At 38.3% G+C, this 17,020-nt stretch overlaps 1 protein-coding gene across 3 annotated transcripts in view; it reads left to right on the forward strand.

Annotated features, from left to right (window-relative positions):
* The first annotated feature begins 224 nt into the window (after positions 1 to 224).
* Positions 225 to 17,020, forward strand: part of LOC124167779 (run domain Beclin-1-interacting and cysteine-rich domain-containing protein) — a 34,527-nt gene continuing 17,731 nt past the window's right edge. The window contains exons 1-6 of one of the 3 annotated variants that reach the window (XM_046545793.1): positions 228 to 324; positions 417 to 880; positions 963 to 1,117; positions 1,202 to 1,385; positions 4,741 to 5,345; positions 9,302 to 9,639. In XM_046545793.1, coding sequence (XP_046401749.1) covers positions 698 to 880; positions 963 to 1,117; positions 1,202 to 1,385; positions 4,741 to 5,345; positions 9,302 to 9,639 — 1,465 coding nt within the window. In that variant the 5' untranslated portion in view covers positions 228 to 324; positions 417 to 697. Of the gene's footprint in view, positions 881 to 962; positions 1,118 to 1,201; positions 1,386 to 4,740; positions 5,346 to 9,301; positions 9,640 to 17,020 lie in introns of all 3 variants that reach the window. The other 2 variants (XM_046545795.1, XM_046545794.1) reach the window with 2 other exon arrangements.

The raw sequence follows: 17,020 nt of genomic DNA on the forward strand, positions 1-17,020 counted from the left end.
GGAGTAGAGGCATTGCCGTACGCATCGGAAAAACAATTAACTAAAAGCAATAAGTCAAATTATCCTGAAATAAAATCTAATATAGGGCCGTTATTTGAAACGAAATGTCTCGCGTAAAGGAATTACGTAAGAAAAATTATATAAGCGTTCTCTGGCAACAACGCTATAACTACCAATTAAAAAACTTTCACATTATGAAGAGGCATTAACGCATATGTGACAGGCGTAACAGCAAATTAAACATAATACGGAAAGTCCCACCAGCTAAACTACAACAATCTTCATAATTCACCTCGAAAATTTGCGAGTCGTGAACGCCAAAAGGTAATTTTCTCATCAGATAATTACATCTTATTTGTTCCCAGATTTTTCAACATTCTGACCCACATTCTTGTTATTGTTGGTCATTACACAAGACCCCTCATCAGCCACATGATTCACTGCAGCTGATTGAGGTACCTTGGCTCCACGAGTTGGGAGTTCATGGATGTATCGCGAACAAATACGAAGCTATTTGCGCATCAGGAACTCAGCTGACAAGAGGAGGATGTCTGTCAAAATGCAAAATGAAGTGGGAATGGCTAATTGTTATAGTTGTCCGTGAGAATTATTTCATTACGTGTTTGTAATACAATGGGTTGCGTTTAAAACGATTTCGTACAGTTTTATTGAGTCATGTGGAACTGTTTTGTGTTAAATGACAATGGATAAATACCGTTTGGAAGAGCATCAACAACTTCTGCAAGCATTGAAGGCGACTGTGGAAGGACTTCTAATCAGTCAAGTATCTAATGTATGGAATATATATGGAGGTTTAAATCGCCTTTACAATGCAATGAAAAACATTTTCAAGCACGGTTGCCGAGTGTTTACTCAGGATGTAAGAAAACTTTTCATACTTGATTCAAATCTGATGCGGTGTACTATGCAATCACTGTTAGAGGTAATTGCCCAATTTGCAGGGAGAACCGGATTGCTGGGTGTTTATCCAAGGTCTAACGTGGCTGCAGCCTGCTTTAGCGAACTCTCCGACCTTTTTTTGTGAAGATAAGGATACATTCGTTCATCTACCTAAAGGAGTCACGAATGATAAAGCATCGTATTGGTTGTTTAAAAGGTATTTGTCCAATGGGTGATATGCATTTTTGTGTAGTATTACCCCTAGAGATATCTTGACTTAATTGATATTTTTTTATTGCAGCTTAGAGGGTCATACTTTGTCGCAGAAATTATCTTGGCTTTTATCGGATAGAAGCCACCTAGCGTCGTGCTACGAGCCTTATGCATTTCTTTGCCGGCGTGATTACGGTGAAGCGGCCTTGGTTTGTCTGAGAGCTGTGGAGCAGAGCCAGCCTTCTCTTCTCACCGAAATAGATCCTTGTTTGGTGAGAGCTTCTTTTATTTTACAATGCAAAAGTGTTGTTTCTTGTTCGCATTTACACTACACACATTCCGAATTAATTCAAAGAGCAGCTATTGCTAATTAGAAATCTTCTCTATGCAATTGAAGCTTTGAAGCCACAGTTGAATGTCAAAACTTGTATTAGTATTGGCAACGTACAGAAGTAATTATTAACAGATCAGTAAATAAACAGAAGGGGCTACAAATATTTTTGCAAATTTAATTAAAATTTGTGATGCTTAATTTATTATTGAAGGTGTACAAAACATGTTTTGTGTTCTGGTTTATTCACTTGTTCAGGATTTTATTTGGAGAAACAATCACTTTAAAAAATGTAATAATAACATCATATATGTAAAGGTCCTAACGTGGAAGGGAACTGAGTAAATGAGAAGGGGTTACCTGTTCGTCATGATCATGGGCTTGATCAGATGATATGATATTATCAACTTGTATGATACTTGAAGGAGAACGATAATAATTATTGTTAGGATTTAAACAAATGAAATTTACAGAAATCTTTGTCACAAAATAATCAGAGATATACATGGAAAATTTATGAACTACATGAACAAAACAAAAAGTTAAACAACACAAGTAATATAGAGTAATGCTCAGTGGCTGAATGAGGAATATGCTTTGGAGGGATTTGGGGGCTAATTCGAAACGGAGAGTTCAGGATATATTTTGAAAAATAACATGCCTGATGTTGCACAAAGGTTAAGAAAAGACTTAGCTGTTTCACAAAATAAAATATATTTGCGACCGGTTTCGATACAGCGTATCATCATCTGTATCGAAACCGGTCGCAAATATATTTTATTTTGTGAAACAGCTAAGTCTTTTCTTAACCTTTGTGCATCATGAAGGAGTTTCACCGTGTTACGCCAACCACCATCGCATTTATCATGCCTGATGTTGTAAATCAAGGAGTTTCTGCAATGGAGACAACTCAATATTTATTAAAACCCAATATATATATAAGCATTAATTATAACTTACAAGTCAGCCTCCTTGGCATAACAATAAGATCAACAACCTATCCAAAACAGTTTCCAATTGCCATGTTACCTGTGATACGTTGCAATCGACTACAGTATTACCATATATGTCTGAATATAGTCCCCCCTTTTTTCCAAAAATGCCTGTGGTAAAAGTAAAGGGGAGGACTTTATTCAAACGCATTTTTTTTAACTTTTCCTGAAACTGAAGCATCAAAATTAGGGGTGGGGATTATATTCAGAGGGGGAGTATATTCGAAGAAATACAGTATTTACTTCTGTAAATAAATATACATCACCCGAAAATGCATTTTATATCATTTTGGCTCTTAAAATTTAACTTAAAGCAGATGCAGTTACTAAACATCAAATCCAGACAAGATTTTTAAATATTTTTTTGATTTCTCTGAGGCTTTGGGGGGATACATCCCCCCCATAATTATGCTGCCGCTAATGGTGATCATTGGGAAAAAATAAATGCTCAATTCTTTGTCTGGATCAGCAAATGCTTGAGGTGGACTGTTGGGACTCCCAAAAAAACCTGTTTTTTCTAGTTTAAATCTCAACCTATTGGGGGTTAGGAGGAGCCTATAATCCTGTCAGCTCTTCCCTTTCTCCAACATAAAGCCTCTATTGCAATCTGCTGTGTACCAGAAGCTAGATATTAGCAATTTTATATTAATAGGAAAAGAAATGTTGCATTCTCTGCACATTTGAGAATATTCCTTTCATGCTAAAAATGTACTGTCGGTAGCATAGTTGCAGGGGTGTATCCAGCATCAAATTTTGGGTAAATCAATATGGTCATGTCCTGGGAGTATGGAATGCCTCCTGTGAGAGAGGGTCATTCTACCATTTTAAATTCTTTATTTGATTTAGGATTCTTTAAATTCTTCTTTTGAGATTTAGGATGCAGCTGAATTGTTCTAAATCAGAATAAATGTATTATCTAAATTACAAGATGCTAATCCAAATGAAATTCTGTTTATACACAATGGCATGAGAAAGTTAGCAGTATGGATTGTGTAAGATTGTGTACATCATTTGTCATCCCTTTCACATTTCCATACTTTTCATCGGTTTCGATCCCAGCAGATGGCAATACCTGCGCAAGTATTCAAGCTCCATTTTGGGTTAGCCATCTGAATTTTAGGCACCCAAATCTATGTTCCCTAATGCCTAACAAGTTTGGACACTCTTCTATTTATTTTTGAGCTTGTGTTTTTACAGTTAGGAGTGCTGTGCTTTACGATAAATGCAACTCAAACTTCTCTCACCTTTGGGGCTTGTAGCCATGTACAGTACTCTCCTGATTATACAGACTAATGATGAGGAGAGACTGCATGAATTATCGGAAAACACTGATAACCCAAAATCTCCCTTTAATGTCTTGTAATGTTCATAATTTACGTAAAACAAACTATATATTATTATTTATGCAGTTGCTCTGTTATTTTAGAGTGCTTCTCGAACTCATTGAGAGCTTTCTTCACCAGTTCGCGATCTTTTTGACGGCGATAACATGGTTGTACTCGTATTATTAATGCTCCATATAAGGCCTGGTTTCGAAAAACCACACATCTGTGGCTATGCGATCACAGATACAGAAAAGTGGTTTGCATGAATGCTTCAAAGCCACAGGTCGACGTCGGAAACAACACTGTCACGCACCACGCCACGTAGTCGCGTCTCGTCAAGTTGCCCGGGTTGCAACTGCTGCGGGACGTGTATCCGTGATCATGGAGCGTGGTCGTGCACTGCGAGGCTTGGATAACAGGAACACAGTGTAATTCCGGTTTCATGACTACTGTTTGCGGATTGTCTTTGGAGGGATGGGTGAAAGTTTTACGTAGCTCTCAATGCGGTGGATTGATATAGATGCTTAGGAGTCGTGACACATACGTTTTACATCCTGTGAATGCAGCTACTGTGCAATCGCTTCCGTTTTACGAAGGGGATTCAAAGAGAAATAATAAGCCCAGTATATCCTAGCATTAATGCAGTAATTCCGATGATTTTGCATCGTATTTTATTTTTTTATAAAGATCGCAAAAAATTTGAGCGAAAGTGAAAATCATGCACGGATAATCCGCAACAAGGATATGTATACTGCAGCCGGATAATTGGGAGTCTCCTGTATTTGCATTTACACTCCCGTTACTCCTTAGCAAGGATACAAAAACCAATTAACATTATAAAAATGAAAATTAAACTAATAAAAAAGAAAAATATTGGATAAAATTGTTGGGACTCCTGTGACCCTTCCCCCCCAAACCCTGCCACTGCATAGCTGTGAGACTTTCCGCTAATTATATTTGTTTTCTTTTTATATTTTAGTACTTGACCAGATGGAAGTGGCAGCCTTTCCACAAAAGTCATCGGAGATGCTCGTCCTTCCCTGAAACTTTTCGCAATAAGCCGTGGAATGAAGGATCTGATGATGAAAGTATGGCGAGAATCTATCCGGAAGAAACCCCGGCAGTCACCATTCTCGTGAGGGAGCCTTTGTCTGATGAGGACAAACTACTGAAAAACAATGCCTTGCCCATTAACTTTCCCCAGAACCAAAGATTATCTGGAAAGAAGATGCATTTAGAAGTGGATGAAAGTGATACTTTGAAATTAGGTAGTCATTCCTCTGACTCCGGAATGAGAACAGTGGCCATGGAAAGTGAGAGAAGAGCATCGGATCAGAGAAGTAGGGATAGGAAAGGGACTTATGACAGTTTAGTGCCCGTAGGGGATATGGGAAGATGCTGGAGCAGCCTGCCATCTCTAGTTAGCTCCAAGAAGGAGGAAAGCCGAGGGAGGAGTAGTACCATGGTTTCATCGACCCCTGCTCCAAGTGTTGAAGGCACATCTGGTGAATTTTTTCAGTCCTCTTCCTTTAAGAGCAGTACACCGCGTGCAAATAATCCAGTCGAGGGACCTAAATCTCATGGGTGAGTACATACCATTACAGTAAAGTCCAGCTAAAAAGCAGGTCGCTGGGGACAGTTTATACCCACACTATATGCAATCCACATTATTACGGGAAACTGAGAAACGAAATAAAACCTCTAAAGCCAAATTTTGCCACTAATTTGTGTGCATAACACAATTTTAAAATGCTATTTTGTCATTCAAGGTATCACCCGCACTCGGGTGATACCTTGAACGACATTTTAACGGGAGTTACTAGAATAATCTGATATATCCTTTTGGCTCGCCAGTTGATTGGATGAATTTTTTGGAAAAGTCACCCTAAATCAGCAATCAAAATTATATATGTATGACATTTGAAAATATGGCGAGACGTCAGTATACCAGAAACCTTGGTTTAATGGGGTATGTTATGAGTGGTTTTTGCTGTGTATCCGTACAATACATTTGATGGTCATTTCACTATACTAAGCCATTTAATGATAATTGTTAATTTTTTTTTCCTAAGGGCAATGTATGTTACTGGATCAGCAATGGGTTTTATTAAATCATTGCCTCTGCTTGTTGCACTCATCAGACTATGGATGCAAAATTTTCTGGAATCAAGTTAATCTAATATCACTTAATTTTTTCCAATTTCTATAGTTCAAGGTTGTCTATCTAAAGATATACGTAATATATGCCTACTAATGGCAAATGTAAAATTCAAAATGATAAAATCTGCAGAGAACATCTAATTTTCAAGCTACATTGGTCTCTCAGTAATCCGGCATATATTGAACCATAGCACTACTGGATTACCGAGAATGCCAGATTACTGGAAGTCACTAATAATGACGCAATTAAAAGGCGGAAGCTAAGTTTTATTCAATGCATATGTGTACGTAGGGATGTGCGAGTGGTACTTTTTGATCTAGAGTCGAGTTGAAAACTACTTGCGAGTATCTAGTTGAATCGAGTGTGGCAATTGTGAACCATGCAATACAGCAATGCATGCTTCAGCATATTCTCATTTTCCCTATCCCCAATAGTCTACTCTGAATGCTCAGATGGATGTGAAAAGGAAAAGATAATGAGGAATGTTGATGTAAATCATACCAGAATTGGGAGATGAATGAAAATTAATTAATCAAAAATTAACATCAGAAGTACGTAGCATTCAAAAAGGCTAAAAGATGGCACCCACTTGTGATGGCAAACACCGGAAAAAACCGGCATTGTCCGCTAAAACCTAAAAGTTGCACCTTTTTCCATAGAAATGTTAACAAGTTTTACGTATTCTCTCTGCGTTTGAGTAAAGAAAGTATGATTGGACACAATAGTATCGCATAGGAAAATATGACCGGTACAGTGGTGCCCACTGATTACGCTGCTGAGCCGGTAGACGGTCTTCCACCGCAGCTGACAAAAAAAATTTGGTGCCCACGTCGACTACTATGGTGGTTGACTGCTACATATGCAACAAGCTGAATAACATAACAAATCAAATAAAAGAAAACAAATTGTTCATACCACTAAAATTGATTGATTTGTTGCTAGCAACACAAATCTCTGCTAACTCCGAAACCAATGGGTCAACTGAAAATTAATTGGTACTGTTGTGTGCTGTAGAATATAGGAAATGCTGGTATGTAGTTAGTGGTATGAACAATTTGTTTTTTGAAGACTATTATTGTTGGATCTGGATTTCTTATAATTGTAAGTTACTGGAACAACAACTACTGAAATAACAAGCACTTTAAGTCTGGAATCTTTATTTTATGGGCAAAAAATGGGTACTTTTTTGAGAAAAAATGAAGTACAGGAAATACTATGGAGCTGAAGAGTGTTAAAAGTGTATAATCCAACGTAGAAATAAATTCTCTTTTGTATGCTTTTTGTTGCATTGAAATTGATTGCTTAGTTTAGATGCTGTAGCTCCTCAAACTTGAGTGTCTTCCTTTTTTTTACAGACAGTAAATTCATAAATTTTTAGTAGTTATTACCTCTAATTTTCAAGTTAGCCTTTTTATAAAGGACCATACGCCTTTGCTCGATATGGAAACTCATCCCAGACATTTTATAGCATTTCTGGAGTAGTTGTTTGAAATTGTAATGCATTTTTTTAGTTAGTGAGTTTCAAAAGATCAGGGAGAGATATAGACTGCATCCTTAAATAAACCCACACAATAATAAATCACTCGCAATTAAGTGTGAGGAAAGGGTACGCAAGTGATGAAGCACTAATCTGTAACACCATTATGTAATATTAAGGCAGAAATTATGTAAAAAAACGCAGAAATATTGTAGCTTTGTAATAAAGCAAACATCACTATCCTATGTGGAGTGGCTTCAGTATAGTTGTAGCCAAACACGTGATTTTTCAATTTTTGCTTGCAACTCTGCCGAGTATTGTTCAAATGAAGCCAACCTTACCATATAGTTGGACGTATTGTTGTTGGTGTTATTTGCTTGTGAAGGTGATGATTTATCTAGTTTGTTGCCTAGTTTGCAAATTCCTCTACTTATATGAGGTCTAAATAGCTGAGAAATAATTTGAAAAGTTTATATGCTGTGAACAAGAAAATACCATATGATAAAAGTTTGATTAAGCTCATAAAACATTGCTTAAAAATTCTTTAAAATATATTGCTACTTAAAAATTTTAAAATGTTTTCAATTTAGAAAATGTCTGTAAGTAATTGCTAAACTGTAATGGAAATTTGGTTTGGACATTCACGTGGTAATCCAGCAGTGTGGGCTAAATCGATCTTAGGTGTGAGGAGGGAGAAATGTAGTCCGACATATGTATGGCAGACTATGCAGCGTCAATCTAGGAGAATCCATAATTCACACATAATCCGCACCAGGGGATTAGAGCAATTCAAGGATGGCTGGAGGTCCCATTGTTAAAAACGCAGAGAGAAAGGGAAAAACCATATGGTTAGCAGCTGGAGCTACATTACCAGTCCTTATGCTACATTGGCCTGAACAGTCATGTTGAAAATTTGTGGCAATAGTAAATATGGTATGGTATTTGGAGGCTCAGGCGACCGACAGCTAAGGTCATTTGCGCCATGAGGGATGGGTAGGTAAGGAAGGGTGGAGAGAAACCCAGCGTCGGCATTAGCCTGCTCTTAACGAAAGGCGCCACGGGGACCACGGCTTAACGTCCCATCCAACGGACGGAGTATTTTCCTTGAAATGTCCTCCACACAGCATTCAAGCAGGGACTGGGCAGTCACTGAAAATTCTCTGCCACTGCCGGGATTTGAACCCGAGCCCGCCGGGTGGGAAGCCAACACATTAGCCACCACACCAACCTGATCCCCGCAATGGTAAATTAAAGTTATTTAGGAATACATATTTTCATCTTTGTCTGGTGATGTTTTTTTGTTTAAGTGTATATACATTACAGTTTTAAAACATACTCCATCCATTTAGTCTCCACTGCTAGTGACTTCCTCGGGACAATGTTATCTTTATTGTTGGTCAACATTATATTTTAAAGAGGCTGGTGGAGGGGAAGAGGGGTGTAGGTGTGTTCCCCATATTTCTCGAAACAACCGGAAGTTGGGATGAGTTTATCATATGCCCTTGATATATGTCAGAATTATTGTCTTATTGTTATTATTCCTTATTTCAAGTGCTTCCCTAATTATTCTTGTTCCAAAGTGTTTTTCCCTCACCAAGACATCTGCCTTTGTTAAATTACATCGTTGTCTTTTAAACATATCTTGAAATATAAAAAAATACATTCCGATATTCTTTAACCTGACGACACTTTTGAATTATTCTGCACTTTACAATTGTATCCACATTTCAAATGGGCCTTTGGAATGGGGAATCATCATTTAGCAGATGTGAGCTGCATTAATAATTAACTCAATGGAAATTACTTGGTTCACAATATCAGTATTTTAGATGAAGGATTAACTTTTTGATATTTAGGTTCTTGCTGTGGGAAATTTTTTATCCCAATTTTCATCTCTTGCAGAGGAAATGTTGTAGCATCCTCTGGGGATTACCTTGCGTATCAAGGGAAGAAGAATGATCTATTTCGCCACACTCCCGTGGTACGCTTGGCTGATGAAGAACTGATGCCGGAATACTCAAATCCCCACCATAAGCTGCTCCCTTCAGCCATGTCGCAGCGGCCTTGCCAACTACAGCTCCAAGCAGCTTGGGTTGAGGAGGACAAGGGCACTAGTGCAAATGGGAGAGGGAACAGACTGGACGTCGAATACTCACCTGTGATAGTTGGATCTGCACCAGTTGGATTTGCAAGAGACAATTGGACTACGAGAGAATCTCAGAACCAGCACGCTGATAATGGTAATGTGGTAATTTTATTTTCATTGGTTAGAGATTTTTATACTGTTGAGGACCTCAAATGCGGAAAGCTTGGGACCAAAGGTTATCTGGATTTATGCTCTTCATGGTATATTTTATTTATTAATTAATTAATTTATAAATGCATTGAGGCTCTTATGCTCGATATTTGAGATACCTACGTGTCCCTGCCTATGTTGTTAGAATATGCTCAAAGCGTGTGCTAACTTCCTACTCATCCCAGAACAAGGCTTGGAGAGTGGTGCCACGAGGTGGCTAGTCGAAACACTACGCAGAGGAATTTTCAAACATTCCTAATTTCTGGTTTTCCGGGTTTTTGTATCCTGGATATGAGGTCCTCAACTGTATGCGCATTGAGGCTGTTTAATATGGGGCACGTAATTGCGCAGGTTAGAACTGCATCAACTTCTCCTTATGGCGTGAAATTGCAGTAATTCATGAATGAAATTTGGACAGGGGCTATTTGCCATCTCATATCCATACATTCTCGCATGCGTTCTAGGAATTCACAGCTTTAAATTTTTGAATTCTTAGTTACCTATTTTATGGATTCATTGGTTTTACTATTGTTATTATTCGAGAGAGAATAAAAATACGGTTCAATGTTTCAAAAACAGATCAACAATACTGCTATGTATTTACTGTAACTAAAATATGTCTCCATGTAAACATTCACATGCCAACCCCAATATTACATAATGAAAACTGTCCGAGTTTTATTCTTCATCAATGAGTCTACTTCATCTATTATGGCTTTCATCCATTCCTGTTTCTCTTCACAACTTACAGCCTCATTTTAGGTCAGTAGTGCTTCATCTTCACTTGTAGCAAAATCCATTATGAAATTTTTATATTTTGCAGGTAGTCTCTTCTCTCTAATTGGTCTCCTCTTCCCATCAATATCTTCTTCTCTTCTGTTGTCTTGGTTTGGATGAATCTCTTGGTCTTGATTTTCTTGTTCTTGGTTTTCATTTATTTCATCATTTTCTTGATCTTCGTTTTCTTTGTATAACTCAATATTGATTTCTTCTTCTAGTTTGTTCTGATAGGAAAATTGTTTGTAAAAATTACATCTCTACCAACAAAAGCTTTTCTTTCGTTTTCATTCCACAATCAGTATCCATTGAAGCTTAACCCCTCAAGCGCGGCAGGCATTTAATTAAATCCCATCTCAGCGGCCGGATGAGATTTAAAAATCTTCGCCTTTTTGGTATACTATCATTCAATAATTTATATCTTTCATAATATACGATCAGTATCGTTGAAAATTTTTGTAAACTTGCGTATTATAATGCGCTACTATATATGTAATAATTTTTCGAGCGATTGGAAAAAATATTTATTGTTTTATGTATCTCTTTTTATGAACTAATGAATAAATTTTCAATTTTGAAAGATTTTTATTTGGTTTCGAATAAGCTACGAGATCTCTAACATTCCATGCATTTAAAAAATACAATTACATGATGTAATTTAGTTATTTGGGGTTGAAAATTTCATAACAGATTGGATACTTTCGATAGGATTACCCGTTTCACCTACTTGAAAATTTACCACTCCGCCCACTTCTCTGACTTTGTTCCATTATTACCGTATCATTTCATATAGGTAATCACATGCTAATGTTTCAAACGTCAATATCCAAATATTCAAATGATTTACCTTAGAAAATCTGCTCTGACATGATTTGAAGCAATCCAAACATAATCCCACTGCACATTTTTTACAACAGTACACGCAAACTCTTCATTTCCCATGTTACGCACAAACTGCACACCTCCTTTGAGGCTTTGATTTCTTCCCAGCTGCAGGAATTGTCTTTAGGAAATCAATTTTTGTGAGTCTTGGTACTAAATTGTGTAATGAGTGACGGCCAAGTCCAAACAGTTCGTATGACGTTGGATATTTCAAAAATATTATCTCGCCCAATGGCACGCGAAATGATAAGTCAAATTTTTATACGTGTTTTTCCTGTGAACAACATATGAATTTAGGACTGCCTCATTCAATAGTCTCCTAAATAACTTCATACATTACTTGTAATGGCGTTTTCTTTCCATTACGTACGAATGCAATAACAGGTCCTTGAAATTCACCCCACCAATGATTTTACTATAGCCTAACACACAGACTTCCAAGTCTCTTTTTTGCCTTTCAATACTATTCCCATTTCGTAGGATCCCCAATTATAAAAAAATACCACACACAGGAAGTACACCCGATGAGAATTTCAGCACACTTCCTGAACGAACACCACACAGCATGAATGACTCTGGTGGACTGGGTGGACTGAAGCTCGTGGTTTAGAAGCTCCCTCAAGAGACGAAAAAATATCTCGAAGGGGCCCTGGTATACGCTGACTTTTTAGATGGAATCTTATCTTCGTTGATTACTGTCCAGAAAAAAATAAAAAAATAAATGCAGAGCGAAGCACATGGCCCCTTCGCTTAGGACGCTTAGGACTAACGAGGCGGACCAAACACACTTGGGGCTCGTGGTGACGACAAACAAGGAGAAGACGGAGAGATGGCATTGAGCTTAGAAGATACCGTATCTCAAGCTAAAGTAGCTGACCCTTCTAGACGTCTCTCAAGCAGAATAGGCGGAAGTTTTCATGATAGAACAGCTGAAATAAGGCGATGAGTTTTTGGACCTAAGTCGTCAAGGCGCTGGTTTAAAACGGAATTTTATCGAAGCATTTTTTAAAAATCTTGAAGGCATAAAACCGCTATGAATATTTTATTGGAAAGGAAAAACATTTCTTCAAAAGATAGAGTAATTAGTTTTAATTTAACATACAATATCTGGCGGAGAAAAAATATTATAAACAGTAGGTCAGGAAGAGTACTGGGTACGCATGACGGCGGCATACAAAATTTAAAGGGCACGTACTGGGTACGCATGACGGCGTTGAGGGGTTAACTTACAAGAATAACTTCTTCACTCCTACTGTCCAGTTTCCTCAGTGGTTCTACTATTTTTGGAAAAACTTTCTGGCCAAAAATTTGTAAATTTCTCATCTCAGGTTTCATTTTATACCAGTTTTCAGCATGGGTTTGAGGCATTCCTTTGGTTGGACTTCTGTTTGTCAGATAGGCTGCTGTTTGTACCGCTTCATCCCACATGTATTTTTTGTATTCAGCATCAAAAATGAGTGCTCTGGCTTTATTCATTGACGTAAGATATAATTGTTCACTTTTTACATTAAATTGAGGAGTATGCGGAATGGTCAAGTCTATGTAATATGTTTCCTTTTTCTTGACACCATATTGTGAGAAGCTCATTTTTAAATTCACCACTATTGTCACACCTAATATTTATGGCTTTTAGATTGAAATGGTTCCCTCCCTCATTTCTTTTTCTTGAAGGTATACCTTGCAAAAATGTATATATATTGTCATCCAGCAGTGTGATGAAGTAGTTCTTGTTGTCATAGGTTGGAGGATCAATTGCCCCACACAGGTCTGAGTGTATAATGTACAGGGGACGACTAGCTCTCTCTCTCTCAATGTTCTTAAAGGCAGTCTCACTTGTTTTGCTCTTGCACAAATACTGCAAGCAACTGTATTAAATTTATCAGCCTAGATACGAGTAAACTAGTCATTTACCTGCACATATACAGGTATTGAATTTTATTATAGCCAACAGAAATTAACATATACAGTAATGAAGTATATTTTCAAGGATATCCCCACTAATAAAGTAGCTAGCAGACGCAGAGTTTATACATTAATAGAAGTATCTTAAATGATGAGAAAAATCCTATGACAATCACCAGCGAAATACTAATGATTATAGTAGCATTTTTCACTTAATTTAATTCATTTTTAGAGCAAATCTTAGCCACCTCAAAATATCAGTCGGACACTAAGTCCAAAAATTTCCAAAGTAAGGTGGCAGAATTTCGACCACGCCAAAAAACTCGGAAACATTGCCTCCCGATATTTAGAACCTCCTTGATGGCCACCCATGGCTCACACGTTTTCGGTGACAAAGTAAGGTGGCCATGTACATTTGGCAACGTTAAGTTCACCCCTCCTCTCTCTCTCATTGTCAGTATTACCCCTCCCCCATCAGGGAAGCCCTCTGAGGGTGTGTGTGTTCTCATGAAAGCTCAGCCGCTAACATAAAATGAATAGAATATAGGAAGTAGTGTATATATCACTGAAAAAAACGATCCATTAGTAAAAAATGGCAGACAAAAATTGTAAGATGTGGAAGAAGATAAGTATATCACTATAGGCAGTAAAACGAACATCGTGAATGAGCCCTTTAAAGTTCGCTTTTTCTTTTAGAGCGATGGTTTTTTTGATTAGGCTAGGGTATAGATCAACTCAGACCAGCCTACATGCATGCGAATAACACCCTAATTAAAGGTGAGGGAGGGGCGGTTCCCTTCCCTTGGGCACCTGGAGGATTTTTGTGTCGATTTCAATTATTTATTTCGTGTGCCGGACATTTGAATGCTCATTCTCATTTCTGGGAAAAACGAGCAATTTCGCTCTTGAAATTCTTCATCTTCGGATTACTATCACGTCGGTTGCTATGGCGAAGACAACACTTTCGCTGCCACTTCTGTCAAGCTTCTTCACAGCGAAGATAATACACAAAAACCAACGCGGCAGTATCCGAAAATAAATAATTTCATCACACGCCGCGGAAATCTCCGTTCTCACAATTTTTATTCTTGCGTAAATTCGCTGTTAAATTGATAAACGCGATTTGTTGGTACCGGAAATTAGATATATCATCGAAAAAACCTTTTCCCGTTCCTTTCCCACATTCCATTGTTTTTATGTTCTGTTTATCTTTCGTAAATTCTGAGTAAAAGAATCGTAAAAGTTGACGCCCCCTTGAACAGTCAGTGACGTCGTCGGGTGTTTAAAGAGCTAGAGAAGGGGTGGGTATGCCGCGTAGCATCCGAAATGGGTGGTATTGAGTGCCTAAGGTGATTCATGCTTAAGGGGCGTGTAAAGGTTTCGACTTCATTCGCTGCTTCTTTAGGAGAGTGACGTCAGCAACCCTCATTTTTGCGCCCTTTCTACCTGGAAGGGTTAAGAACTTCGACGTTGGGCCTCGACAAATAGGAATATTAGGAGGTCCGTACCAAAATGATCTGTGATCTCTTCTGACGTAAGTTATTTCCATTTTGCGTTTTTTTCAATTGCACTTCGGAGTATCATTCTTGCGGGAAATCGGGAAATGCAACCAACAACCTCCTTGCCCAAGGCCAATCTTGGCTCAAAGCGTCTCTAGGAAATATAAGTTAGTGGTTAGATACACAGGCCCTGTAGCGAAGAAAGCTCTCATAAGAGCTATATAAACTCTGTAGAGACGAGAAAACATAATTTCTTTGTCCCCGCACTGGAATCAATCGCGGTTTCTTTGCGTTTATGTTTTCCTCGTGCAATAGATATACCTCGTGAGCTTGCGGATACATCAGACAAGGCCGTTGTCAGAAAATCGTTCTTTGGATGTTCATTAAGGGAGGGGAGAATCCTTGTCACGAGAAAGACTGCATCTCCTCATATCTTTCGGATGTCCCAACCCCTCAATCTCCCCGCTCGCTGTGGCCTTGGCTACAGATGTTTTTATTCATTGCCCCTAAAGCTTTGTTTCGTGTTGTAAGAAGCTCTTTCCCACAGAGCATACGTCACACTGTTTGAATGCTTTCTTTAACGTTTTATCGATAAGAGATATGATATAGAAACGCCCTTGCATCTTAATTAGTCTGGCGTCCGAAGTGCTGTTTTTCCCCACACTCACGTAACATGTGTATCAAGTAACGGGAACTAATCATGAGACAAGAAGATCAAATAGCATATACTTTACTCTTCCCTTTTATGTAACGGCGATGGTGATTACGAAAACAAAACCACCCGAACAAATAGCCGAGTTAGTAATGGGAAGATCAGATTTTCGCCCTGAAGGTATGTGGTACTTCTTGTTCGATATTATTTTGAGAACATCCGTCGCTGTCCGTTAGTGCGGAAGTAGCCTTAATAGGATTAGCTGGGTCTCGTCACGGTCTCGCTCGTTTATTTGCTGCATATGTATACCGTCTTCATTCCTGTTAGCTTAGATAAATCGACTTTGTCGAGCCTCATCTGTTTCGTCGAAGAATGTTATGCGTCATAGGAAGGAAGTTTATTCAAGGGAAGATACACGACGAAGTGGCTTGGCTTGGTGGTGCGTGTCTGCACCACGGTCTGCGATAAGACCCGTGGTACGGTGCGTCCCTCCAAGTCCGAGCGGGGACCGTGGGGCATCCCGGAAAGGTCGTTTTCCTGGGCGGGGAATTCCCTCTCTTATGGCAGACGACAGAGGGAGCTGCGCGATTCCGGTGTATTGGTCATTTCACGAGGTTATCGCATCTGCTGATAGAAAAACGGTAAGGGCTGGATTTTAAGGAGGATTCAGGTGTATTAAGTTATTATCACGGCTCGAAGTTTTTTTTTGCGCGAAAATAGTCGATAAGGTGGCGTAACTTAGTATTATTAGCAGCTACTTATCTCAAGCTTCAGTGTTTGCAAACAAACTTCGTGTCTGTGGGAGTGTGTCGCGAAATTCACATCGCTCGGTTTTTTTTAAAGTGCTCAAATAATCGAGAATGCGATGCATTTTTATCAATGAAAGAATCTCACTATCTCATTTCAGCTGAAATCGCTCTCTTTTATAGCCGTTAAAAATAACTTTTGGACGTTTGTATTCGCGGTGTTTTGCTAATTTCTCATAAAATTTGGGCTGTAGTGTCAAACTTTAAAGTTCACTCTATTGGAGGCCTTTATTTTCAATCTCTCATATGAGTGCTTGAACGAGGAAAATTTTACTGCGACATATTTTTTGATGATTCTGTGCATCAAAAGATGACTGAATTAGAATAGGAACTTCTCCAATTACATACTGAAAAATAAATAGATTTGTTCTTGTCCAAAACACCCAATTTTGCTGTCATAAACAATATTAGGGTCTGATTGTTTTGAAATGCTGTTAAGTTATCATTTACTTTTTTGGCTCTGTATTTTTTTCCGTGGAGATATTTTTGTTTGTGACTACAGTTTCACAGGCAGAAGGTACCCTGTTATGTCACAATCTCTTTATTTCATCATAAAATATAAATACCGATTGTAATTTTCACTCTCTGTGTCATTTTCCTATAATTTTTTAGGGAAATGACATAGTGTGTCGAAATCAAGGTCGGTATTGTAGTTTTTTATTACATTACGGCTAGCGTCTTCAGGTTTGAAGTGCCGAATGCTAGTTTTTGCTGGTCTCGTATTGGGCATGGTTTTGGCCAGGTGCATCTGGATTGGTCGGTTCGTGGAAATCTCTCTTTCAAGCGTTGGAGAGCAAATAGCTGTCT

Source organism: Ischnura elegans, chromosome 11 (genome assembly GCF_921293095.1).
Source record: "Ischnura elegans chromosome 11, ioIscEleg1.1, whole genome shotgun sequence".
NCBI classification, from domain to species: Eukaryota; Metazoa; Arthropoda; class Insecta; order Odonata; family Coenagrionidae; genus Ischnura; species Ischnura elegans.